At 50.3% G+C, this 27,781-nt stretch overlaps 1 protein-coding gene across 1 annotated transcript; it reads right to left on the bottom strand.

Annotated features, from left to right (window-relative positions):
• Window positions 1–16,782: 16,782 nt before the first annotated feature.
• SERPINA9 (serpin family A member 9) lies at window positions 16,783–27,781 on the bottom strand. Its single transcript, XM_049612242.1, has 4 exons — window positions 27,151–27,781; window positions 21,051–21,324; window positions 18,737–18,884; window positions 16,783–17,342 (listed from the first exon to the last, which is right to left on the bottom strand). The coding sequence occupies exons 1-4, from the start codon at window positions 27,764–27,766 to the stop codon at window positions 17,139–17,141; spliced, it is 1,242 nt and encodes a 413-aa protein (XP_049468199.1). The 5' UTR covers window positions 27,767–27,781; the 3' UTR covers window positions 16,783–17,138.

The following is a 27,781-nucleotide window of genomic DNA, read 5'->3' as shown; positions in this document are numbered from 1 at the left end:
GGGGGGAGGGGGACTGGAGGCACCTCTGGCCTGTCCTGTGTGTGTCGCACAAGAAAGCCCTGGGAGGAAAGCTGTAGGTGCCCAAGGTAGGACTCGGTCAGTGCGCGCTGTTGAGATGAAGGTCAAGGACATTTGGACCAAGCACTGATGGGGTTTGCTACACCCACCGACATTTGAGACCCTCCCCCTGGGTCTAGAACAGTGCTGAGAACCCACTAGATGTTTTGTAAGGATACATTTGCAGTACAAATAAATAAGACAATTGATATATATGGCTAGAGTTTTTTGTTTTGTTTTGTTTTCTCACCTAATAGGAATCCAATTCACGCTTGGCTTGCACATAAGTTACTCGGCCCTTTGCAGTAACTTATCACATGCTAGGGGAAGGAGAACTAATCCTGGGAGCCTTGCATTTTGGATTCCATTCCAGACACTGGCACGGCAGAGCCCCCCTCCTGCAGCTGTGGTGGGAAGCAAAGGCGATTTTATGCGGGCAGGGTCTCCGCTGTCCCTGGCCCACAGCAAGCAGAGAGCAAGAGGGTGGGAGAGTGAGAGAAATATTAGGGAACTGATTATGGACGATGACAAGTTCAAAATCTGCAGAGTGGGCCCATGAGGCTGGAAACCAGGAAGAGTAGACGTTGTAGTTCAAGTGCGACTGCTGGTGAGATTCCCTCTTGCTTGGGGGAGGTCTGTCAGTGGACCTTCAACTGATTGGATAAGACCCACCCACATCATGGAGAACATTCTGCTTTACCCAAAGTCCACCAATTTAAACACCGATCTCCTCCAAAAACACCTTCGCAGCAACATCCAGAATAACGTTTGGCTACATATGTGGCCGCCCTGGCCCAGCCGAGTTGACACAAAATTAACCATCACACACGGCACGTGCTGGTGGGAAAGAGGATTGAGCCGCATCTCTTAGAGGATCCTCGCCTTCCTTCCTGGAGCGAAAACCTTTGACCTTGGTGCACAGACACCTCATCCGTACATCCCGTCTCAGAGTCCAAGAACGTGAAAGTGTGCTTTTACACACTTTCAGGGATGTTAACTCATTTCATCTTCAACTTCACCTTGGAATCATACCAGCTCATTGCCACGGGCAGGAAAAAGCCTATCCTGGCCTCCCGTGAAGGCGTCACGTGTCGTGGCACCAAGGTCTGTGAGGAGGCGCGGTTTCCTGTGACCCTGGGGCAGCCGGGCTTTGAGGAGCCGACGGAACTCACTTGGGTGCCTATTTCTTCTCTGTCCTGCCCTAGCCTTTTTCTTACGTGTGCCAGTGTAGATTTATTTTGTCTCCTGGATCACCGCCCACCCTCCTTTAGCACGGGACACCAGGGCCCTACCACCATCCACGCACACCCTTCAGCTTACGGGGCACGAGGGCTGAACGGTGTCTGTGAGTGCCCTTCAGCACGAAGGACACGGCGCTCGCACTGTCCTCCGTGGACACCATCTACTCTGTAGGACACGAGGCCCTCGGCCTCCTCTGTGAGCATCGCCCTCCCAGCTTGGACGTGAAATATTCACAAGCGGGGATCTCCAGGCCTCCGTCCATCTGCTTACGCTGCGGACATCACTTCCTCCACATATTCTAGAACAACCTATCTTACTGCTCTTCTCTCAGGTGAGCGTCTTGCCCGAGCTACTTCTCCGGGCCTCTCCTCTCTTGGAGCTCGTGTGCTAAGTGGGATGCATATGGCAGCTCTTCCCTGGGCCATTTGGACATACTTGTTAAATGAAGGAAAGTCCAAGCCCTGAAGCGACTCCTCTGGTAACAGATGGGGTTCCCTCAGGGTCGCGTTGTCCCCGGAAAAGAAGAGACTTGTGTCCTGTCCTCGACTCCACCACCGCTGGGCTTGCAGTGGACCTTTTGACTCTGGCCTCCCTCCCCCCGGTCCTGGCTCCAAGATCTAATGCCCCACCTCCAGGTGACTCCCACTTGGTCACGTCTTTACGTGGCTTAGCAGCCCCTGGTGCCCCGTTCTTGGCATCCAATCTCATCCCCGGCCTTGCCTTTCCAGCATGGCCTTCTGGCTCTCTGCCAGCCCAGGTCTATTTCACCCTCTGACCTAACCTTCTCTGGGTTACTGAACCGAACTAGCCCACCCAGGTGAGGTCCAGCCTTCTGGACGTCACTCTTGGGTCAGCTTCTTTGCTCAATGTCTTTGCCAGACCATGCCCATGGTCTGACCTCTGTGGTCAAATGACTTGCTGCTATCAGACCCCATGATCGTACGTCCATGGGGCAAGTCATGGCCAGCCAGGTGGTATCCAGGTCCCAGGGTCCCCTACACACACACACGCACACGCACACACCCCATTCTGTGCATGACTGCCTTCCTGGCTCTTTCCACCTCATCCGTTTGACTTCTTATTCTGGGGGGTGGGGGGCAATGATAACTTTCTCATAAGGGGTCTGGACAGAGAAGTTGCTGCCGACATACTCGGGGGCCTTTGCCTTCCTAGGTGCCTTATTTCCCCGTGGAGCTGGATGGACACACAGAGGCCCACTGAGGTGTTTGTGGGTGCTGTCTGTGGCAGGACCCTGCCTCTGCACACCCAGCTTCCTGCCTGGGGCTGTCTGGCAGGGTAGATGAGGGGGCAGTGTCTGACTGCCAGCTGGGCAGGAAGCAAGACCAACGAGATGGCCACATACAGAAGAGGCCCTCTCGCACCCAGCTCACACCCCTCAGCGTCGCTTCCCTGCCCTTTCTCAGGACAGAAGACACACCCATCAAATGTCCCTAGCAGGCCCCCCACCTCTCCTTGTCCTGCCCTGTTCCAGGACAGAAGGCCAGCAAAGACGACCCATCCTAGTTCCATTCTCAGACCACAGCTCTCAGCCTCAGCTTCTTTGGATTCAATAGCAGTGGATTTTACCCACTTTATTCAGAAGCAACTGGATTCCAGCTTCGCGGAGCCCGGCCCCATCTCTACTCTGCCGCGGGGTTGAAGACGTTGCCCATGAGGAGGGCTCTCTGAGTCATCCAGTCCAACACAAATAGGAAGAAGGGTCTGTTGAACTTCGCCACCAAGGGGGCTGCTGTATGTGAGTGAAGGGGGATGGCCTTATCCGCGTCCGTGACCTTGCGGGGGGCCAGCTCGCCTTCCTTCCTCACCTCCATTGTGGCCTCATGCGTCGCCCGGGGAGAAACAGGTCCCGTCTCAACTCTGGGTGTGAGCTCGCCTGGCTGGCTCAAGAGCAAGTCAGGGCCGTGTGCCGAGCTGGCCCAGCGCGGCCCAGGGCGGGGAGGCCGGCTCCCTCCATGGCTGAGGCAGGTGGGGGAAAGCTGGCGCCCATTCCAGAAGAACCACCCGAGGCTCTCCGCTGTCTGGCCCGCCCTTGAAGGCCAGATGCCTCAGGGAGGGGTTCGCACTAACTGCTGAGCTCAGTCTCCCCCAGTGTAGGCAGAGGGCTTGAGGAGTTTGGGTGTTTACATGAGAGGAAAGGGGGATTAGAGTTCAGAGGGAAGCTGGGTGGTCTCAAGGCTTAGGAAAAAAACCCTGTAGAATCACTGAGGGAGGGGCCTTTCAAAGGCTTTCGGGAAGGATCCCCGGAGAGAAAGGGCCGGAGGGGGCTAGTTTTTCCTGTCTCCGTGCAAGCACACACAGTTTTCCCTCTGTGTGGGAGCACTTGGGTCAGAACACCCAGGTCCACCCCTCTGATCTATAGGAGGCCTTGGCAGGTGGGGGATGTGTGGTGACATGGCTCCTGTACGGTGAGGGGCCTGGCATCCTTCAGACCCGGCCCCACACCCCGCACTCAGGGAGCACTGGCCCAGCGGGTCTGTTTGAATGGAACACAGTAGGGAGAGCTTATACCCGAGAGAGCAGCATCCCAGCCGGGTCCGGCCCTGGGAGCTCCACGCCGCCGTGCCTTCCATGAGTGACAGCTCGCTCAGATCCTGTCCCCTCCCCCGGGGTCGTTGGGAGAGTCAGGTGAGAGAAACCTGCAAAAGTGCTTTGTGATCTATCGAGTGCTGCGCGGTGGTGAGGCTTGCGATCGCCGCTTACGTCCAGGGTGGCGTGTCACGGGGTGGGGGGCCCAAGAGCAGCGGGTCAGCGGTGACCTTGGGGGAGTAATTGGCGGGCAGCGCCTCGTGCCCACAAACGCGCCACGGCGTCTGGACGTCTAACAGGTGTCTGGGGCCGGGAGAGCCGGTCCCTGCTTGCTCATCCGCACCCCGCCCCCCTACCTCGGGCCCTGGTAGCGGGAGCTGGTGTCTCTGACTCTTCCTTCCCTGCACCCCAGCTCTGTCTTCAAAACGCACGCAGAGCTCCGCACCTCGGCTAGTGCTCCGGCCGATTCCCCATCAGGCCCGGTTCACCCCTCCCCTGGGTCATCAGCCACCCCTCCTCCTCACCACCGCGGGTGGTCTGGCATAAAACACACGTCAGCTCATGGCAGCCTCGGACGCCCCCCATGTGAGTCAGAGCAGACCCCGGGCCTGTGCAGGACGTGGGGACCCATGCGGCCCGCCCTGCCTGTTTTCCACACTCGCCCTCCGCCCCTCTCCTGCCCACGTGCCATGCTAGCTACGTGGGCCTCCTTGGGGGTCCTCGAGGATGTCAAGCCCACGTCTCCCTCAGGACGCACTTGTTCCCTTTGCCTGGAACATGCCTCCCCTCGACGTCCCCTCCAGGTCCCCTGGCCCTCTTCTTCCCTTCCTCAGGCCTTCCCAGCCCCAGGCCTTTCCTGGCTGGCCCTCCCCAAGGTGCTCACCGCACCCGGCACATTGTTCACAGTTTCTCTGCTTTCCCGTCTTCACAGAACGTGTCACTGGTTGACATGATACGGACCTACCTGTTGGCACGCTCACTGTCTGACCCCGTCGGGAGAACGGAACATCTGCGAGGGTGAGACTTTGTCTGGCTCGCTCATAACTACATCCTCAGAGCCTGCAAATGTGCTTGATGTAATGATTTGTGAATATCTGCATGACTGAAAAACCCCAAAAGCCAATGGACCAAGGCGGATAAGATTTATAACTGCTATTTTCTGAAAATTGTTTTTCTTTTTTCTTTTTTTTTAATGTGTATTTATTTTTGAGAGAGAGAGAGAGAGAGAAGGACAGAGAGAGACAGAGGCACAGAATCCGAAGTGGGGTCCAGGTTCTAAGCTGTCAGCAAGAGAGCCCGACATGAGGCTCGAACCCACAAGCCGTGAGATCATGACCTGAGCTGACGTCAGAAGCTCAACTGACTGAGCCACCCAGGCAAAAAATTGTTTGTCAATCAGGACGGTTGTGAATAACACAGAAACTCTAGAAATTGCTCTGCGCACCTCAAAAACAGCTGGGAAATCCTCCTGTGTGATGCCAGAGAAGTCCGCTGCTGGAGTAAACACATTTCTGATGCCCACCTTGGGAAGCAGTTTTTTTAAGTCTATCTTGGAGGAGATCTTGCACTTGGGCATAATTAAGTGCACCAGTCTGTTAAGAGCGAAACCCCCAAGGAAGCTGAAATACGTCTCTCTCCTTGTCCAGGGGAAGCATTTTGCTTGGGCTTTAAGACCTCTTCCAAGAGAAAGGGGAGAAAGGGTGGGGCACGAGTGCGTGTGTGCCGAGGGATGAGTGGTGTGGAAGCGTGGGCCGCAACCAAACACATCACTTCTTAAAATATTCCTTACTATTCAAGCTGTGCCCTCCCCATCCCAGAGAAGACGAGGGTCAGGCCAGGGGATCCCAGCCCTGTGTCTGGGCAACCCTCCAGCTATAGGCAGGGGCGTAGTTGCTCACAGAGCAATATAGTTTAGCCTGTGCCAATGTGATGTTAAGCTTCTGGCTGGATAGTAACCCAGTTATTAGTTGGGTTCCTCTGTTGGTGTACCCCCCGCCCCCACCCCGTTCCAGCCATGACATGGCATGAAGTACGGCTGTGGCAGATGATGGCACGCACACTCTCTCAGGGCCCTCAACCGCAGCAGGTGCTTCCTGGGCAACGGTCTGGGCTTCCACGTGGCACGGGCCGAAAACTATCTGGAGATTTCTTCCCAGTCTACGCATTTACTGCCCGAAGACTGCCCCTGCCTCCGCCAAGCTCAGTGGGTCTTTGAGAATCACGCTTTCATTATGTGATCTGTCCATATCCGCTTGGGCCATGGTGGACACCTTACCTAAGCTGGATCAACCCGGTTCTCCCTTCCAGGAATATGTAATCGGAACCGAAATAGGTTAGACTCACTCCGGAGTGGAGCATTTGCTTGGCTGGAAAGCAGCCGTGTCTGCCCATAACGGTCTCCGCTGAAAATTTACCTCTTGGGATCCTTCCCCAATCATCATACCTAATTAAGATCCCCAATTCATACTGAATCCTGTCTTCTATCTCCCTACTCATTCTCTCCGTAGCTTTCAATGCAATTCGAATTTACACCTTTGTTAGTGGACTCACTGCCTCTCCCACCAGACGGAAAATCCCACAATGGCAGAGACGCGTTTGGCTAGCCATTCTGTTCCCAGCACCAGGGGGTGTCTGGTGTGGCGTAGGTGCTCAGAAAACATGTGTTGGGTGAGTAAACCACGCGCTGCATGGACGAGAGCTGGTTTGCTGAGCTAGAGAGGTTAGGAGCAAGGATGAGTGGGACATCGGGGAGACGGAATTTCTAATGACATTGCTGTCCCATGTCTCATGACACCTGGCTGTGTCGATCCCCTTGCGTGTATCTTTCCAATACGTTCCTTTCTTTACCCCCTTGAGCACGTACGAAGTGCGTTTCTGATACATGCAGCCAGAAGAACCGTAATTAAGACAGTTTAAGGGGCGTCCGGCTGGTAACAGAAGCCAGGCCACCATTGTCCCTGCTTGGCTTGTTTCATTTTTCACAAAGATGCTTGGAAGTAAGCAGAATCTCAGTTCCCCGGAAATAAGACTTTTGCACAGAGGAAGTGAGATCTGAGCAAAATTTCAACGTGAATCTAGAATGTCCCTCCAGAGTAGCATACCTCGTGCCACTGGATTTCAGAAGCGTGGCGTTTTGAACAATCATGTGATTTAGGGCAGAGTCGGGCTTTCCCACATCTGGGAGCATGAGGACTAGGGACACGTTTCCAATGTAAGGAATTTTGACCGTTGTAGCAAACAGCTCCTCCAATCGGCTATAAATCACTTGTTCTGTCTTCCACATCATGTCCACCCGCACTGTGGTGTGTGCTCATCCACAAAGAAGTCCTCCTTGTACATGAGGTCGGGATGGAAAGCCATTTCCCAGATGCCTAGGGGAATCGGGAAGGAAGAAATCAAAGAGTGACCTCTTGGAGAAGGCATCAGCACCCACATGTTTGGGGGACCCCAGAGGGGATCATCTAGCGAAGGGAGCAGTCTCCTTCCAGTGATGCCTTGACCTCAGTGAACAGAATATTGAAAATTGCGGATTGATGCAAAGGAAAGAAAGGCAAACACATGAATTTTGAAAATATTCACCATAGGCTTTCTTTAAATCTGTGTTCCTCAGAAGATGTTTACCAAAACGCTACCTGCCTCTGGACCTGTAGCACCCAGAAAGGATTTTCCTGTCAAATAATTTGGGAAACATTGAGCCCAACATCCCTTCTTTGAAAACTCCCAATGCCTCTTAGCGTGTTAAGAGTTCTAAGAAGTCCTATGACAAAAGAAATCTGTTTGAAATGGTTTAACTTATTCAAGGAGGGAAATGTTTTGCCAGAAAAACATACACCTGCGTGCACATGGCTGCCCACACACTCCTGCATGCGATCTGTTTCTACCATCAAGAGTTACTCCATTTTACCCCAAAATATCTTAAGTATGGCAAACGATATGATTGAGAGGGTTGGGAGCAGAAACACTCAAAAAGGCCAGACAAGACAATGAAATTAACGCAAATCAAAACGTTTCGGATCTGCTGGTCTATGGGAAATGGGATATAATTACCAAAACTACATGTGTTTCTGACTGAAATCTTTTAGGAAGTGCAAGGGCAGACGTTACACCCAAACAGGAATTCACGCACTCGATAAACCTTACCTTTGAAGAAAACGTAGTTAACGAGAAACGGGAAGGTGTGAGGGTTCAGAGAGGTGATGAATTCCTTGGGTCCTGTGTGCATTTTTTTCAGCCACAAAGTGCTTGATCTGCTTCTTGTTTTTTTTCTGCATCTCGAAAGTCAGTCAGCTGGGCCTTCACATCATATACGCCCTCTGTGTCCCACGGGGACATCGAGGTGAACTTCCTATCACCATCGATGAAGAGGATGTCCCTGTGCTTCAGATGTCCCTCCCTCTTCAGCCGGCTCAGCATCCGAACGACACTCTGGAACCCCTGGTGGATGTCCCACACCCTGATGACTTTGAGGTCAAATCCAAGGCCCTCTAGGAGGTTAGTGCACGTTGTGGATCTCGTACCCGGGGAAGTCATGGCCAAGGAGGCAGAGATACTCAGAGTGGAGAAGATGCTATTCTTTCTGGGATGCTCCACTAATGGAGTTTTGGACAATTTGTGGGTGAAGGCCTTATTGCCAGCTTCTAGCTTGTGGTGCAGAGGTGAAGTCAACCAGACTCTTGGCCCTGAGCAGCCTGCCCTACGCCCTCATTGTCCCCTCCAACCCCCAGCAATGGCCCCCCTATCTCCCACGCCCTACCCCCATTGCCCCAACAGCCCCCATCCTTCACTGCCTTCTTCATCCGCCTCGTATGAAGGGGGGATGGGGCGGTGAAGGGTGGAGGACACTGTGGTTGAGGAGGCCAGGGAACGGGAGGGGGCTCTGGGATGGGGAACAGTGGATGGAGGAGACCCTCGAAAAATACACACACGTGCTTATTACGCTGGATCTTCCATTGTCTTCCCTCAGGCAGGTACTACCTGAAACATGGCAAAAAAGAGCAAGAAAACAGTCAGGTGGAACCTGTCCCCAAGAGAAAGGTGGCTTACCTTCCAGAGGAACCTGCTGTTGCCACAAGCTCTTTGCATCTGCCCGTGCCATATTTATATGGCCGCTGGGGCAGTGGAATGGATAAACCTGAGTTAATATTAATGACCAACAGATCATGTTCAAATACTGTCCAAAGCAAACCACAACTGAATCATTTACGTTATTTTCTTCCTTGCGCATCAGTCCCCCCCTGAGCCAATGAGCAAATTAATGGTTACGGGGCCATTTGTGTTACTGGCCATGAATTTGCTCAGGCAGAGTTTCGGCAAACATCTACTTAGGGTAGAGAAGGACCCAGTGAATGACCTGGGGCCATCAGCAGAGGGTGGCTACCTTTCATCTAGGTCTTAAGAATTAACGCAGGAGTCTACACATCCTCAGGGAAGTTTGAAGAGGGAATTCTAGGTGGTGGGGTATGTATGGTGGGGGCGCCTGGGAGTAGGGGTGGGGAATCAAGGCTATGTGTGTAGGGTCATTCCGAGTGTAGAAGGAACTCACTCCCGGCGTGTTGGAGACAAACCACTTACGAATCCTCTTCCCAGTAACAACTAAAGAGCTGGATACAATCGTCAAAAGCAACCATTTCTGTGCTCTCGTGATCTACCAAAGGCCTGTGGCAAACAGAAGCATTCATTCATGAAGAGTACTGAGTTTTGAGGAAGCACAGAGTGAGTCTGTGACATTTTTGTCTGGGGCTGCTTCCCCCCAACCCAGATCTGGTGGTGGGTGGTCAAACCACTTGATTTGGTACGTTGTCTGTTAAAGCAACGATCTCGGTGGTGAGCAGTGTGTGTGTGTGTGTGTGTGTGTGTGTGTGTGCAGGGGGTGGGATTGTTGGGGGGTGGGAGTTCTGCTGGTCTGTGGTTGGGTTGGGGGCACTAAATAGGCCAGCGGAGTAGCAGGAGGTTCAACAGGGAGTCCCAAGAGCTGTGGCCACTCCTGGGGGCCTGATGAGCCCTCTTCATATCCCAGGCGGTGGGGTGGGGTGGGGGCCCTTCGTGTGCCCAACAGAGACTAGAGAAGATGAAAGCTACACATAGCTACACATAACTCCCCGGTCCAGGGAGAAGCGAGAGAGAAGAGTAGAATGTACAATCTGGGGGCTACTTGAGGGCTGCCTAAGGTTTAAATGGGCTCACCAGCCTCCGTACAGATCCATCAGCAGGAAGTGGAAGCTTTATTGGCTCAAGGTGTTTGAACACAGTTTCTAACCAATATGTGGCTGAACGATAAGCAACACAATTACAGGGGTGACCTCTAGGAGTCAGGCTTATATATAAAATAAAGACAAGAAAAACAGAAAAAACATCAGTGGCCAGATCACAGAGTCCATCCAGGCAAATTACTAAGTCGACAAACAAACCAAATCATCCAGGTAAATGACTAAATCTCCCCAGGTGGGAAGATTCAGAATCCAGAGTTACTATATTATCTAAAATGTCCAGTATTCAAGAAAAGAAAAATCACAACACATGCAAAGAAACAAGAAAGGGTGGCCCATACTCAGGAAAAAAAGGAGTCAATAGGACACTGCTGGTGAGGGTCTCCAGACACCGGACTTTGCAGCCAGAGACTTCAGAGCAGATAAATAATAATAAAAAGAGAAATAACCCAACTTAAAAATGGGCAAAAGACTCTAATCGACATTTCACCAAAGAGGATGGCCAATAAACACACGAAACTGTCCTCAGCATCACCAGTCATTGGGGAAATACAAATTAAACCCACAGTGAGATGGTATTACGTACGTGTCAGAAGGGCTGTAATAAACGAGACAGGAAATACCAAGGGTTGACAAGGATGTGGAGAAACCGGGACTCACGCTCATTGCTGGTTGGACTGCAAAACACGACGCCAGCCACAGCATGGACGGACTCTTAGAGCGTTATAGTGGGTGAGAGCAGTCGCTCGGAGCCCTGCACACTGTCGGATTCGATTTATACGAGAGATCCACAAAAGGCACATTTTTAGAGAGAGAAGGCTCATCAGTGGTTGCCTGGGGCTGAAAGAAGGTGCCAGGACAGACCGAAAACGGGCTTGAGGACAGGCTTTAGTGTTGTTGCAAATGTTCTAAAGCTGGGTTGAAGTGAGGCTGAATTGACTAAAAATCATGGACTTATACACGGCCAATGGGTGGATTTTATGGTATGCACATTAGTAGCTCGATAAAGCTGTTAGAAAAGAAAAAAGATGAGCAGTGGCAACAGGCTTTGTTGGAAAGATGGTGGGCCTGGGGGTCACATGGAGCTGGAGGTGAGCGCCAGTGCCCCAGCTGGCATCTACGGGGCCACCTCGAGCAAGTCGTTTCTCGGAGCGTTGGCTTCCTCATCCGTCGTGAGGAAATAGTGCCCATGCTCAAGGAGATGATGCACGTACACAGCGGGCACCTCATCCGTGACACCCTCCTGGCTGACGCGTGATGATGTTCTGTGGGGTTCGGAGTCCCCTGGTGGCCAACCTGATTGGGGAATCTCTGATGCCTGGTCCCCAGGTATCTCTTGCCCTTGTGCGCGCTAGAATCTCCCCGTTCCCCATGCCCCGATTTCCAGAACTGGGTCTCTGCTCTGAGTCCCGTTTGTTTGTGTGGCTGCCTGTTGGCTGGCCTCCTGTCGGGCATCACTGTGTTTCTCCTTTTCTACAGTGCCTCCTCGCTGGTCCTGGCTTCCCACTGGCCCTTGTCTCTCTACTACCTGCCTCATGGCTCATGTCTTCTGCCTCGTCGCTGGCCCCCTGTTTGCAGGAGAGCCACCTCCATGCATTCTCCAGTCTGGTATGGAACCGGCCACTTACCCAACTCCAAAGCCTTCAGTGGTCCCTTTCTCCCAGGACCCTCATGATGTGCCTCTGCTGACGGCCAACTTCCTATCTCACCGCTCACTCCTCGGGCCTCTGCTCTCCAGCCGGGCCAAATCCTTGCCGAGAAGCAGAGAAACCAGGTTTTTTCTTAGCGCGTGCCGTTCTGCCTGCCCGGAACCCACTTCTCCGCCTTCTCAGGCTAACACAGCTCCTACCTACTCGTCAGGATTCACTTCTGATCTCTCCCTGAGAAAGCCTTTCCTGACAGCCACCTCTCTGTCCTTCCACCCAGGCAGAGTTAGGTTCCGTGGGCTCCCATAATACCACGTTCTCGCCTCTCGCATATCATGCTGGCTTGCAAAATACATTGGTTCATTTCCTGGTGGTCTGTGAAAACTTTGTTGGAGAAATCTGTACATAATATGATTGCCTCCGTCATCCTGGCCCACAGGATGCACAAATGGGTGTACAACTGTTCCGTAAATGAACACACGAGTGTATTATATTCCCCCGGGGGACTCCGTCTTCTCCATAGAGAAGCCCTCGTTCCCTTCCAGGGCCATTCCTCTGCCAGTAGGAGGTGGGCCATTTGGGGAGCTGCTCCGTTGCTTGGGGAGCGAGCCCTCCCTAAGTCCCCTTGTGGTGGTGTACAGGCACAGTGGTTATCCCCGCGCCGAATGGCACCGCGTGCGGGGCTCCCTGATCTGCAATCAGGCGTCGCACCCCTGATCTGCAGTATCTCACCTAACGCCCAAAACAAACGTGCGAGGCCGCTCCTGTTATTACTGCCCCCATTTTAGAGGGGGGCACCCACCTCTCTGACGCTCAGTGACTTCACAGTCCCCCAGCGGAGCTGGGGACTCACACCCACATCTGCCTGACACCACAGCCGTGCTCCCAACCCAGAACCCCCTGACCAGAGATCTCCTCTCTGCGGTAAGCGGGCCCTGGACTCAATGGGCAGTAGGCAAACTTTTACGGGTACGGGCGTGGGGCTTGAACCCACAAGGGTGAGATCATGACCTGAGCCAAAGTTGTAGATGGTTCTGAGACCTGAGTGGGACAGAGGATGTTGGCCGCACAGTGTGAGCGATGCTTCAGGGGACGGAGGCGGGGGGGTGGTGGGCAACATTCTGTGGGAACGCCTGAATTTTCTTCTGGGCTCTCAGCTGGGAATTGAGCTGGAAAAGGACACCCTTTTTTGAAAGGTTTCCAATATGGGTAACAAATGAGCACAACGGCATTTACAGGTCACCCTTCCTGGGCACCAACAATTTGCAAGGTATTGTCCTAAGCACTTTCTGTGTGTTTACTGCCATGACAACCCAATGACGCAGGCACCATGAGTGTTTTCAAGGAGGGTGAAGCCCAAAGAGATTCCCTAAGGCACTGAAGCTCCCGTGGTTCCACGATGGTGGGGCTGGGATTCTGGAACCTCATGAAATCCTCTTTTCTTGAGTTCTGTCTTCCTCCGCCCCTGCCCCCCCCCCCCACCCCGTCTCTGAGCTGCGTCCATCCTGCCTGTGAGGTCACCGATGCTACAGCCCCAGGAACAGCTTCCGTCTGCCTTGGCACAGGGGTGGCCACCAGTCGCCCCAGGGGCGGCGGCACCAGTTGGGATGGCTACACCGTACTTCTCAGTGCTGGAGACCAAGCCGGTCCTTTTGGCCACATCAGTAGCTTCACTTCCTAGTCCTGAAATTTAGAGAAACGCCCTCCACGGTGCAGGCAGCTCTTCGTGGGACCCGAAGCCTCCGCTCATTCACCCGGATGGCAGCACAGGTGGGGAGGCAATACCCACTTGGAAAACTGAGATGGCCCGGGGGCTGCTGGGAGCTCTGCCGACCTACTAGCTATGCAGCCCTTTAAGACACTCCAGCACAGACAGGAAGGAACTGGTAATTATTTTTACTTACATTCTGGGGGCAGTTAGTCAACCTCCTGGCAGATCAGGAAGATACAGGGCAGGAAGGATACAGGATACAGGAAGGTACAGATACTTAGCGTTTGAAAGATTCTTATCAGAAACCCATACTCCATACTTCAAGATTTGGCTAGCTAGAATCAACTAGTTTGATCTAGAACACTAGATTAAGAATCAACACTAGTGAGGGGCCCCTGGGTGGCTCAGTGGTTGAGCAACGAAGCGATCAACTCTTGATTTTGGCTCAGGTCATGATCCCAGGGTGGTGAGATCGAGCCCTGAGTCTGGCTCTGCACGGGGCATGGAGTGACTGCCTCTTTCTCTCTCTCTCTGTCCCACCCACACTCGCGCTCTTGCTCCCTGGAAACAAAATCAACACTGATAAAAGCCCACGGATGACTTTTTACAAAGTGATTTTCCAATCATGAACTGGCCGGACCGTCAGAGGTGTGGGTTGGCTAGAAATATTGCATGGGTACCTCTGTCCCTGGCCTCAGGATTCTGAGCTTGTTTTTTGTTTGCCCCTTTAGATGCTTTCGTGGGGTTTTGTCACCTGGCTCTGACGAGCACGTTCTCTGAATCTGCCCTCGGAATATTGTTACTTCTGCCCTGAGGGAAGCCTTCACGCAATTCTGTAAAAATCATTCCCTGATGTTCCGAAGTTGATTTGGCATCGTTAAATCATGGGTTCGACTAACACCTGAAGCTCTTCCCCACCGCGGGGAGGCTGCGTTTTCGCCGACACACGAGAATCTGATGACGAACCCGCCAGCCGCGTCCTCAACGTCTGTGCCTCGCCTCCTGCCCAATGGGGTGTTGTTCCTAACCGCTTCTCCGCACTATAGCGATAAAGGCTCGTGTCCGTCTTTCCCCTTGCTCCTTCTGCCTCCCGACCATCCCTGGGGCTCCAGCATGTGGCCCTGCGTGGTGGACGTGCCTTCTCTTCTTGGGAATTGCAGGTAATCCAGTTTCTCTTAAAGGCGGCCGTGTCTGCGCCTGCCATGTTACCATACCTTTAAAAAAGAAATTTTTTTTTTTTACATTTATTTGTTTTCGAGAGGCGGAGAGACAGAGCATAAGTGGGGAGGGGCAGAGAGAGAAGGAGACAGGATCCCAAGCAGGCTCCAGGCTCCGAGCACCGCGCACAGAGCCCGACGCAGGGCTCGAACTCACGAACCGTGAGATCATGTCCTGAGCCCAAGTGGGACGCTCAAGCGGCTGGGCCACCCGGGGGCCGCTGCCATTTTGCCATATTTGATGAGGGCGAGTCTTGCACATGTTTCAGAACAAATGCAAGGGGTGGGCGTCTGAAAAAACAAAAACTACAGAGAGAGCCGAGAGCTGGCAAAATCGGTTTTATGACCGTTCTTGCCCCTGCTGGCTAATACAAGTGTGAACGGGCACAGGAAGGCTGCCAAGGCCGGCTTTCACTGTCGTGGGCCACCTGGGGGCGAGGCTGCGGGGAAGGAGGCCGGCCGCCCTCCGCCGCCCTGACTACTGGGGGCTCCGAACGGTCACAGAGCTAGAAGCTGGGCAGGGCAGATGCGTCTTTCCCCGGTTCCTCACGCCTGCCACTTCCTGCGTGCATGTGCGCGGAGTCGGTTCCTCCCCAGGTGCTCCTCAGAGGACAGCATCAGTGGCTCAGCACCGTGGTTTCGTGGGCAGAGCCCTGTGCGTGTGGCAGGGTTCGGGACAGGCAGCATGGTGGAAGCCAGTGCAGGAGTCCCCGGTAGGAAGATATTTAGAATATTCTCCACCACGAGAACTGGGCTTTGGTCCCGGTTCTCGTGCAGCCCAGGGAGGCCCTGTGGTTAATTCCGCTCTCTGTTCTCCTGTTTGTTCTCCTGTGGGAGAGTGGAGGTAGGGGGTTCCCCCGGAGCTTCTCTCCGGCTATCCGGCATAACCCCCTTCTGTCTTGTCTCTTCCTGTGTAAAAGGGCTCAGAAAAGCCAGTGTGAGGGCCCTGGCATGCTGAGGTCGTGTGAAGCACCAGTCCCCCCCCCCCCCACCAAAAAAAAAAAGAAGTCTCTGGATCTGATGGGCATGGGGGTTCCCGTAGAGGCTGCAGGAGAGACCCTTGGTGACGAAAGGTGAGGTAGAAGGAGCCAGAACGGCCTGTCCGGAGGAAAGCAGGGAAGGATGGAAAGGTTGTTTCGGCCTGGAGCTGCTGTGACCCACTGCACCACATGAGGCTTTCGGGACTCAGAGTAAGAGAGCCTGGTCATTGTCTCCAGGAGCCAGCAAGGAGGAGGCTGAACACCCCGAGGGCTGTGTGTGTGTGTGTGTGTGTGTGCGCACGCGTGTGTGACAGCGTTAGAGCCAAGAAGGCAGCCAGCCCTGACAAAGCCTGGCTGGAGAACCATGGCACCCACTCAAGAGAGGTCATCATGCCCAGACACTAGCCTTCCAACTTCTTGTCTGAGACACTCAACTGGTTTAGTGGAACCCGCCCCCACGAAACCCAGACCGCTATCCTCGGCCAACAACGCTGACGTCTCTATACCTCTCCGACCTCGGTTCTACCATGCCAGTCACAAGGACCTCCTTCTGTCCCAGCATGCCTACGCATTGTTGACTCAGGCTTTGTGCTCACAGAAGCACTTCCTCTGCTCTGCTCCCCTCTTGCAATCACCCTATTCTCTGCCTTCACAGCCTCCATCGTTCTTTTTTTTATTAAAAATTTTTTTAAATATTTATTTATTTCTGAGAGAGAGAGAGAGAGAGAGAGAGAGCATGAGCAGAGGAGGGGCAGACAGAGAGGGAGACACAGAATCGGAAGCAGGCTCCAGGCTGCTGTCGGCACAGGGCCCGACGCGGGGCTCGAACCCAGGGACCGCGAGATCATGACCTGAGGTAAAGTCGGATGCTTAACCGACTGAGCCACCCAGAAGCCTCCATGGTTTGTTTGTTTATAGGTTTGGTTATATGTTTCGGTTGTGGACTGTCACCCCAGTCTAGGCCCAGGAGTCCAGGGACCTTGTCTGTCTGATTCACTCCTAGCGCGTATTAGGTCCTCAGTGAGTTTTTGTTGAAATGGATGAATGAATCCACCCAGCCACTGAACTATCACGTCGTGGCACCCTGGCCACTGGGAGTTAGCGGATAAACCATTATCAGATTAGGGCCCTGAGGGCATGCGGGAGCAGTGTTCTTGGCTGAATTCACGCTTTAGGTTTGTTGAGTTTATTACTTTAATTTTTCAACAAAGGTGACTGACCTGCATATTGCCATGCCCAGGGGCTCCGAGGAATGGGAATATGCCAACCAGAAACATCCATGAAGCTAGTTACCTGGTGGGATTTGTAGAGCACTGATTGGGTCTCAAGCTTTGGTTTGAGACCCCGATCTCTGCGGATCTGATGGCTGAGCCTTAAAAGCGGCATCCCAGAAGAAAATGCAGCTCTGCCAGGGTCAAATGGACCCTCAGAGCGGGAGGGGACACGTCCTAAAGTCACACCGGGAGCATCATACAACGTGGTTTATTTCCTGGACATTTTCAACCTGTACTCAGCCAGCAGGATAGTTCCACCTAGGATTTAGTTGGATTTTCAACTTTCCCTAGGAAGAGAATGGCCTCTGTGGCTTTGTTTATCAACAGCAGCAGGAAGGACCTATTGAAGCGGATGACGGTGTAAGAGGGGCTGTCCTTTGACCGGACTATGAGCTTGGTGGCGGTGGCTGCTGCGGCCTCGGTCCCCTCCTCGCTGACATCCAGCACAGCCTTGTGGGCAACCTGCCAGGGGAAAAACAAACGTCAGTGGTCCCCGGGGGAGGGGCACCTTTACTTAACTGAGCTTTGGGGTTCTGCCTGGGAATGGCGATGCCCCCCCTCGAGGGGCTTCAAGCTTATATACGCCAGGTGCCTGGCGTTAGGTTCGCGGCTGTCATTGGTACCAGTCCACTGGTCTTTAAGCGTGGAGTTGAGTGGTTACAAATTCACACCAGAAATGACCCAGGTTTGACTCCCAGTTCTGCCACTTATTGTTGCAAAAGATATTTAGATGCTGCAGGCTTCACTCTCCAAATCTCTGGGAGGGTCATCATAATGGTGTATATCCCACAAGGTCATTGGGTGAATTAAAGGAGATCACACAAAGTATGTGTGTGGGAGTGTTGCTGCATGCGTGCCCTGGAGACATAAGGAGGTGTTTTTAAGTGCTGGATCCCTTCTGGGTCTCCTAGGAAAGAGACTTACCCTGGGGCTCATGTTCTCCCAAGCTTCAGGGGGGCCGGAGGACTCCCAGCAATGACAGTCATTATTGTTCAGATGTGCCCATAAACACGTAATGGGAAAAGGACCATCACGCCCAGCGTATTCCATTGGGACCTCCGTATTCTTTCCCTGGACGCCAATGACAAAGCTCCCCTTCCATGGCCCGGGGACGCTTCTGACCATTATGATGTATTATCAAAATACACTTTTAAGTTGGGGATCAGACACCCATGAGCAGACAAGGACTAGACAGGGAGGCCTCTTGTCAGAGCAGGGAGCCCACAGGGGACCTGGAGGGCGCACCCTCACTGAAAGGGACACTCACAGCTCAGCTCCAGCTGATGGGTGCTATGTAGGGCATTGGGCTCACTGTTGCCGTGCGGGAATTGGACTCAGAGATTTGTTTCAAGACGGTCAGAAATCTATAATTTCAGGTACAATATCCTACATGATAGAAGTTGGCTCTCTTTCTTTTTAATACTAGAGGTCACACACAACCCATCTGCAGGGTAGTAATGGCCCATGGGCAGCCAATTTGACTGCAGTGTGAAGTCGGCGAGCTTCAGGGGCGAGGTCAAATGCCAGGGGGCATCTGCTTATCTGCATGGGTATCGAGGGAGCAGAGTTACTTTCCCAAGACAGGACTGATTTTCACAGAACTGTGTGGTTGGACCTTAGGGACACTTGTTTGAAAAGGGATAAAAGTTGCCTGTGTATCAGAGGTATGATGGCCATAAAGCCACAGACAGGCCTGGGGGCCATGAAATTCAGCCCAACTTCTGCCCCAGAGAAGTCACTGTGCCTCTCAGGGTCTGCGTTTCCTTATCAGTGAGATGTGAGAGCTCGATTAGCCAGGTACTGGAAACTCTTCCCGCTCTCCCTGCCCAGGCAAATGTTCTCGTGGACCAACTCACTTTGGAAAGCTGCAGGAAGTCTGTCTTTGTGATTCCAGAAAAATCAGCATTATTATTAAAGGCATCCCAGATGCCCATCTTCGGGAGGATGGTTTCCAGGTCATAGGAGGCAGAAATGGAAAATTTCGGAATGAACACCTCTATCCACCTGCAGAGATGGAGAAAAGGAAAAAGTGAGGTCACGAGCCCCTTGGTCTCTATCTCTGCTTCTAGGTGGCATTTCGGGAGACTCTGTTCTTCCTCTAGGCTGATGCCGAAGCAGACAACCAACCCAGGTTGCTCTGGGGGTAAAGCCCCCTACCTAGGGGCAAGTCTGGCCCTGAAGATAAATGAGATGAAAGGGAGGGCCCTAATGAAGGAAGGTACAGAGACTACACGGGGATCCAGAGAGGGAGCCTATGGCAGAGACCAATGGGGGATACCAGGCAGTGATGGAAGTGTGTCTGCCGCCCCTGGCCCAGCACATCCCCCACCCCCAGCCCCTCCTGAGACAAACTCTGCTAACCCCTGAGAGCAGCAGAGTCCAACAGAACTTTCTGCAAGGGTGGACACAGTCTCTATTTGTGCTGTTCCACATTTTAGCCATTAGCCACGCGTGGTTATATCGAACGGCTTAAATGTGGCTAGAGCCAGGGAGGAAAACATTTTTTTTGTTTTACTTATTTTAGTTAACTTAAATTTATATAACTACAGGGGGCTAGTGGTTACTACGTGGGATAACACATCCCTCCAGGTCAACATAAGTTTTTCTTCCTCAGCAATAATTTCCCTGAACCAAGAATGAACAGCCTGAATTTACTGAGCATTTACTATGCGCCAGGCATCGTCCCAGATAATTTTAGTCATTTCCATTTTAAAGATGTCAAAACTTACTTGTAGTGCTTTGCGCAAGGTCATGTACTCGGTGAGTCACAAAAATGAAAGCACAAAAGTGTTGGATGGACACTCAAGTCCTCACTGATGGGCATCATCACAACGGACAGCTCTCTCTTCCCTCTTGCTTCTCCAGCACCCGCCTGGCCATCTCCTCCCTGCTCTGTCTGCCGCTCTTTATGAACCGCCCCCTGCCCCAGCCTCCGTGCTGCCTCCTCTGTCCAGCCCTGGTTGCAGTCAGAAAAGAGAAGAAACCTCTGAAGGATCCTACAGTGTTCCTTAATTCCCAACTTCACCTCTTTGCCAGGGCTGTTTCCTTTGCCAAAAGTGCCCTGCCTCAACCTCTATGTCCTGTCCATCCCTTCACGTCCTATCTATGCTCCTGACTCCAATGTACCATCTCTTTGAAGCCTTCTTCTGTCTCAGCTAAAAGTGATCTCTCTTTGCTCTGAAGCTCCTTAGCACTTTGCCTGCCTCCCCCTGGGCATTGATCTTTGTCTTTCTTAAATTACAGTTATCTTGACCCTGTCTTCTCTCCTCTTGGACTGTGGGCACCTGGGAATGATGCCAAGAATGCCAAGAAAATATTGCTAAGAGATTGTATGTAAGGCTTTGATAGTCCTTTGTATCTTATGGTTAACATCCTCTTGATACTCTCCATAATGGTTACAGAACTAATAATAATCTGGGATGCCTGGGTGTCTCAGCCAGCTAAGCAAATGACTCTTGATTTCGGCTCAGGTCATGATCCCACAGTCCGTGGGTTCAAGCGCCGCGTTGGGCTCTGTCCTGGCAGTGTGGAGCCCGATGCTTTCTCTCTCTCCCTCTCTCACTGCCCCTACCCAGCTCATTCTCTCTCTCTCTCTCAAACTAAAAAAATAAACTTAAAATAAAAAATAAAATACAAAACTTAAAAGGGAAAAGGAAAAGAAAGAAACTAATCAGCTATGTACTTTATGCATAGTAACTCGTTTTATCTTTTCAACAACTTATGGGCTCAGTAATATCATGATTCTCATTTTATAGGTGAGCATCAATGCTTTCTTTGCTTGTTTATTTTTATGGAATCAGTCCATGGAGTTTAATATTGGATTGGCTGATAGGGTGAGTTCTGCTAGCCATGACGGAACAGCTTTGCAAGGACATATTAGCTACGTGGCTGTGGGCAATTCACCTCCCTTCTCAGAGCCTCGACTTCCTTACGTGTGGGTGGGGGTGACGGTGCTCCAGTGCTCTTCACCTGTCGGGTGACTGTGAAGTTCAAGTGGGAACACACACGCACGGCACCAAGTTCACCATCCAGCGTGCAGCTGCCGCTCAGTTGGCAGGAGCGATTACTCAACAGCTGCCTCCCTCGGATGTACGTCCTCATCCCTTGCCCCATGCTTGGGTGTACACCATCACCTGCCCCAGGAGTCTGGAAATGGACACAGATTCCCACCTCTTCTGGAGTAAGAGGCTCCATCGCCTCAGTGTCCCGGCTGACAAGGCCTGTTCCAGCTGCCTCATCTTGCCCTGGCCAGGGAGGACAAAGAAGGCCACGGTGTTGCCACTGTAGTGCATCTGTAGTACAGAGCAGCTCAGCTCCGGATCCACCCCAAAAGCAAATTGTTCCACCTGGTGCATCATTGGGACCTTCACAGTGGCCCCCTGGCCCACCAGGAACGGAGAGCTCTTTCTTGTATATCCAGGGTGAAAGGGCTTCTCCCACTTGGCTGGCACAGAGAGAAAAGAGAGGTCTTTGTGTCAAAGTGCTGTCAGCAAAAATGATGAAGTAAGGATCTCTGAAAACTCTGTCCTCCATAAAAGCAATGGGAAAATTGCCAACAGTGATCAGAATGAGCTTTCTTAGAACTCTAGAAATTAACCAAACTCTTTCAGCAAATTAGGGAATGGTTTGTTCAAGTGAAGCAGCTAAATCTTGGGAAGAAGGTGAACTTTGGGGTATTTTAACTTGCCCTCGTTCCATTCCCCATGTCCTAACTCTTCAGGAGACTTGAAAAACAAGAGTGTGCATTTCCAGTGAAATCCAGAAACCTGGCAGCCCCAGGAGGGAAAAAATAGGGCTGGAACCCTTTCAAAGCCTCAATCCCTAAACACTGTTATTTGACCTGTCCTGTGCTTCCCTGGGAGGCATCATTTGCAGAACTGTCTGTACTTGATCTGATTTGGAGCTCGACCAATGCAAAAAACTCTATTCCTCAGAGGAAATTAGTCAAAAGCAGTCACAGGCAGTGATACATTTTGCAGCTGCCGGGGGCAGTAGATAACACTTGAGGCAAACAATAAACTAGTCAAAAAGGTTAACAGAACAGGCTGGGGGTAGGGGTGGGGGGTGACGTCTGCAAAAACGACAAGAGTAAGGACCTCTGCATTGTCACCCTTCCCTAAAGACAATAAGGAAAACTGGCAAAAATATTCAGAATCAACTTCTTTGGAACTCTGGAAATTAATCAAAGCCTTATAGCAACCTAGAGAGTGTTCATTCAAGACAAATGGCCGAATTTCAGAAAGAACAGTCAATTTTGTGGTTATTTTAACTTGTGCCAGTCCTGTCCTCTACTCTCTAGCTCAGCAGTAGCCTTGACAAATAGCAGCCTGTGTTCCCACTACCATTGGGAGAGGGATTGACCTGGAGGTCTTTCAAAGACTCATTTTCGAAGAATTATTATCACTTGACCTGTCAGATAGTTAACTGGAAGCTCTCACTTCCAAGGTTGATTGGTGCACAGTCAATGATTAAAGCCTTCTCCCCAGGGGGCTGGAAGTTTTTTGCTAGAAACAATTACAGACAAATGTTTTAGTTTTATGGTTGCCTGGGTGGGGATAACAGATGGGGCAAACAACAAAGTGATAAAAAATTCTAGAAGGAAAAGCTGAGGCATAAGATGTCCGTTGGAGCTTTGGAAAGCTCCATTATATCCTGGGCATCTAGAGGCTTCATGCATGTGTAAAGCTGTGTGCGTATTTGAGAAAAAATATGAGAAGGCTGTAAGTTCTCACTTACGGCTGACCTTGAGGGTCTGCAGAAATAGAAAGTGAAGACTGGGTCAGAGTTATAAACTGCCTGGCTGGGTGTTGATGACAACCCCACCATGCACACAAGAGTCCTCAGCAAAGACTAGGAGATTTTTTTGGTCCAAGCACTTAAGAAATCTCTGCCCAAGGGGGCGCCTGGGTGGCTCCGTAGGTGGAGCGCCCGACTTCGGCTCAGGTCATGATCTCGCGGTCTGTGAGTTTGAGCCCCGCGTCGGGCTCTGTGCTGACAGCTCAGAGCCTGGAGCCTGTTTCAGATTCTGTGTCTCCCTCTCTCTCTGCCCCTCCCCAGCTCATGCTCTGTCTCTCTCTCTCTGTCAAAAATAAATAAACATTAAAAAAAACAATAAAAAAAGAAATCTCTGCCCAGTCATAACTAACCACTTGACTAACCAAGAAGACACTTTGGTGGCCACACATGACAAAGTATAGACTTTAAAGAATTAGTTCGGAAAAGTCACTCAAGAAACAACTACTGCAACAAGCAAAAACAACAAATCCTTGGGATGAGGTAAATCTGATTTTCAGAGCTGCAACATTGCATTATTTTAAAAATCCAGCTTTTACAAAAAGATATGAGGCATAAAAAGAAAGTATGGGCCATGCACAAGAAAAAGCCAATCTGCTAATATGAGAAATAAAAGAAGGGACACTGAAAAAGATCTTATGGACATTAAAGGAAAATAAAGGAATACTACAAACAACTCTATGCCCACAAATTTGATAACTGAGATGAAATATTCCAATTTTCCAAACCTTAAATAAGAATAAATAGACAATGTGAATAGGTCTATATCTATCAAAGAAATTGGCAATCATTAAAACCTTCCAAAATAGGAAATACCAGGTCCAGATGGATTCACTAGTGAATTCTACCAAACACTCAAGAAAGAAATTATAGGGGCATCTGGATGGCTCAATCGGTTAGGTGTCTGACTTCGGCTCAGGTCATGATCTCACAGTTCGTGAGTTCGAGCCCCACATCGGGCTCTGTGCCGACAGCTCAGAGCCTGGAGGCTTCTTCGAATTCTGTGTCTCCCTCTCTCTCTCTGCACCTCCTCTGCTCATGCTCTGTCTGTCTCTCTCTCTCCTTCAAAAGTAAATAAAAACATTTAAAAAAAGAAAGAAATTATACAAATTCTTTACAATCTCTTTCAGAGGATAGAAGCAGAGAAAATACTTCCTAATTTGTTCTATCAAGCCAGCATTCCTTTAATACCAAAATCAGACAAAGACATTGCAAGAAAACTACAGGCCAGTATCTTTTATGAACACAGATATAAGAATCCTGCACAAAATACTAACAAATCAAATCCGATAATGTATAAAAATAATTATACACCACAACCAAATGGGGTTTTTTCCGGGTTTGTAAGGCTGGTTCAACATTTGAAAATAAATTAATACAATCCATCATATCAAGAAGCTAAGCAAGAAAAATTAATCATATGAATAGATGAAGCAAAAGCATTCGACAAAATCCAACACCAGTCATAATAAAAATTCTCAATAAACTAGGAATAAAGGAATAACTTCTTCAATTTGATAAAAAAAAAAAATAGCTACAAAAAGCCCACAGCTGATATAATACTTAAGGGTGAGAAACTCAAAGTTTTCCCACTAAGGTCAGGTATAATGCAAGGACGTCCCCTCTTGCCACTCCTGTCCAACATTTTACTGGAAGTTCTAGTTAATGCAATAAGATAAGAAAAAAGAAATAGAGTGTATACAGGTTGGGAAAGAAGAAATAAAACTTTCTTTGTTTGCAGATGACATGATCATCTATGTAGAAAACCCAAGAGTCAACAAACAAAAGAATCTGTGGAACTAATGAGGGAGTATAGCAAAGTTGCAGGATACAAGGTTAATATACAAAAGTCAATTGCTTTTCCATATGCCAGCAATGAATAAGTGGAGTTTGAAATTAAAAACATAATATGTTTTACATTTGCATCCAAAAAAATACTTAGGTATAAATCTAACAAAATACATGCAAGATCTATATGAAGAAAATTACAAAACTCAGATAATGAAATCAAAGAACTAAATGAATAGAAGGATATTCTATGTTCATGAATACAAAGTCTCAATATTGTTAAGATGTCAATTCTTCCCAACATGATCTATAGATTCAATGCAATCTCAATCAAAATACTAGCAAGTTATATTACAGATATTAACAAACTAATACTAAAGTTTATATCAAAAGCAAAAGACCCAGAATAGGCAATCCATTATTGAAGAAGAACAAGGTTGCAGCACTCGCACTAACCAACTTCAAGACTTACTATAAGGCTGTAGTACGCAAGACAGTGTGGTATTGGTAAAGAATACACAACTAGATCAATGGAACAAAGAGAGAGCTTACAAACAGACCCATGTAAATATAGCCAACTGATCTTTGACAAAGGAGCAAAAGCAACATAATAGAGCAAAAATAGTCTTTTCAATAAATGGTGTTGGGACCACTAGCATTTGTATGCAAAGAGAAAAAGAAGAATCTGGACACGTACTTTACATCGTTCATAAAAAATTAACTCAAAATGGGCCACCTGGGTGGCTCAGTTGGTTGGGCGACCAACTTCAGTTCAGGTCATGATCTCACAACTCGTGAGTTCGAGCCCCGCATCAGGCTCTGCGCTGATAGCTCAGAGCCTGGAGCCTGTTTCGGATTCTGTGTCTCCCTCTCTCTCTGCCCTTCCCCCACTCACGCTCTGCCCCTCTCTCTCAGTCAAAAATAAACATTAAAAAAAAATTAACTCAAAACGGACCACAGACCTAAACATAAAACATGTAGAAGATAATATAGGAAAAAAACTAGATGTCCCTGGGTACGGCAAAAAATGTTTAGATACAACACTAGAGGCACAATCCGTGAAAGAAATCCCTGGTAAGCCAAACTTCATTAAAATTTAAAACTTCTGCTCCGTGAAAGACAATGTTAAGAGAATGAAAAGCCAAGCGACAGACTAAGAGAAAATATTTATAACAGATGCACCTGATACGAGACTGTTATCCCAAATATACTAAGAACTCTTAAAGCTTAGCGATGAGAAAAACAGATGACTGGATTAAAAAAGTGGGCTAACCACCTCGACGGATACCTTGTCAAGGAAGAGAGGCAGGTGACAGATAAAGATGAAAAGATGCTCCATGTCATATGTCACCGGGGAAATGCAATTGAAACAGCAACGAGATATCAACAAAACACCCATTCACGTGGCCCGGATCTGGAACACTGACAACACCAAGTGCTGGCAAGGCTGTGGAGCAACAGGAACTCTCACACATCGCTGGCATGAACGCGAAAATGGTACAGCCACTTTGGAAGACAGTTTGGCGGTCTCTTTCCAAACCAAGCATGTTTTTGCCAAACAATCCTGCAAGCATGCTCCTTGGTATAAGGAATTGAAAACTGTGTCCCCACAAAACCCAGCACATATTATAGGATTCTATTTATATGAAATGTCCAGAAGAGGCAAACTATAGAAACGGAAAGTGCATTCTTGTTTCTGGGGAAGAACATAAATGAAGAGTGAGTGCTCACGGAGAGGTGATGGGAATGTTCTGGAGTCATGTATAGATGTATTTGCATAACCTTGTGGGTATACTAAAAACAAGACCCACTGAACTGTACAATTTAACATAGCGAATTTCGTGCTGTGTGACTTATATTTCAAGAAGAAAATAAGATTAAGTTAAATGAACAAGGTAGATAAAGCACAGAGGACATAATAGGGGCTCACGGCATATTGATTCTTTTTCCTTCCCCTCCCTCCTTGCAGAATGGATGGAGAAATGGGTGGAAAGGTGAGCGGGTAGATAGAGGGAAAGATAAATGGGGGGTGGGGGGACGGCAGGAGGGAGAAAGGAAGGGAAGGAGAGAGAGGAGAAGCAGGGAGGGATGATACAATGGCATCCATGATAACTCAGCCCTGAGTGTCCAGCACACCAGCAGAAGCAAAAGCCCATGGTGCTGGCTGTATCATCACCCATCCGGTTAGTAGACAGACTCACACATTAGGCACATGCCCGGGACCATGGAACAAGTAAGGGGTAGAGGTGGAATCCAAACCCAGGGCTGTCCGACTTCAAAGCCGTTGTCCGTTCTGTGGCAGCACAGTGTCTTTGCAAACTGTAAAGCTCGAGACATTTGCCCAGGGGGTGTGAATGGCAGTTAAGCTGGTCTGTCTACACATCCACCTATAAAAGTGCTCTCACCTTTGGATTTGCTGGGCTGCCCACGGAGGCCAGGGTCAGCCTCTCAGGACGCATAATCAGGCTATCCAGACACAGAGCTGAATGACCCCCTGCCACCGTAATTGATAAACTAAAGCTAGCAGAGGGAACAGGAGGTCTCATGCAGCCAGCTTGTGACACAGCTGATTCAAACTCAGGCTTCCCCTTACTTCACCGTGCTGTCTAGGGCTTGTCTAGTTTGCTTATTCAACTGGGGGTAAAAAGAAACAACATTAAAATCAAAATCAGCCTCTCCAGAGCCTTACCTTTAAAGAAAACGGGGTTCACCAGGACCATGGCCGTCAGAGGGTCAAGGTCTTGGATTAAGTCTACAACCTTCCCTTTGGTCTCCTTCTCCACATAGCTGTTGATTCTCTTCCGGGCGGTGGAGGTGCTGGAGAAATCTGTAGAAAAGACCTTCGAATCATACAGCCTCTTGGCGTCGTCCAAGAAATTTGTCTGTAGGCGCAGCTCCTTTTGGATGAAGAGGACGCTCCCCATCCTCAAGTCTAGGCCTTTGCCGGGGACACTGAGCGAGTGGAGCAGGAGCCGGAAGGCCCGGTGGATGGCGGATTCCGGCTCGTGCGTGAGGTTGAACCCCAGGCCTTGGAGGATCTGGGTCTTGGTGGCTGAGCGGGCCCCGAGGGAGAGCGTGGCCAGGGAAGCGGAGATACTCAGCGGGGAGAAGAAGACGTTCTGATCCGGGGTCTTCAAAACCAGCTTCCGGTAGAGGCGGAAGGCAAAGTTGGTGTTGCTGGAAGATACCCAGGCGGTAGCGCTGTTCCTTGTGGGGGAAGGGCAGGGGCCACTGGATGGGGGCACACAGTAGACCGGAGCACAGACGCTGACTACCAGGAAAAGTCGATAAAAGGGAGAGGCCATTTTGGGACGAAACAA

The sequence above is a fragment of the Panthera uncia genome (assembly GCF_023721935.1).
Source record: "Panthera uncia isolate 11264 chromosome B3 unlocalized genomic scaffold, Puncia_PCG_1.0 HiC_scaffold_1, whole genome shotgun sequence".
Lineage (NCBI taxonomy): Eukaryota > Metazoa > Chordata > Mammalia > Carnivora > Felidae > Panthera > Panthera uncia.
The sequence above is the reverse complement of the archived record's forward strand: the minus strand, read 5'-3'. Positions and strand labels throughout refer to the sequence as shown.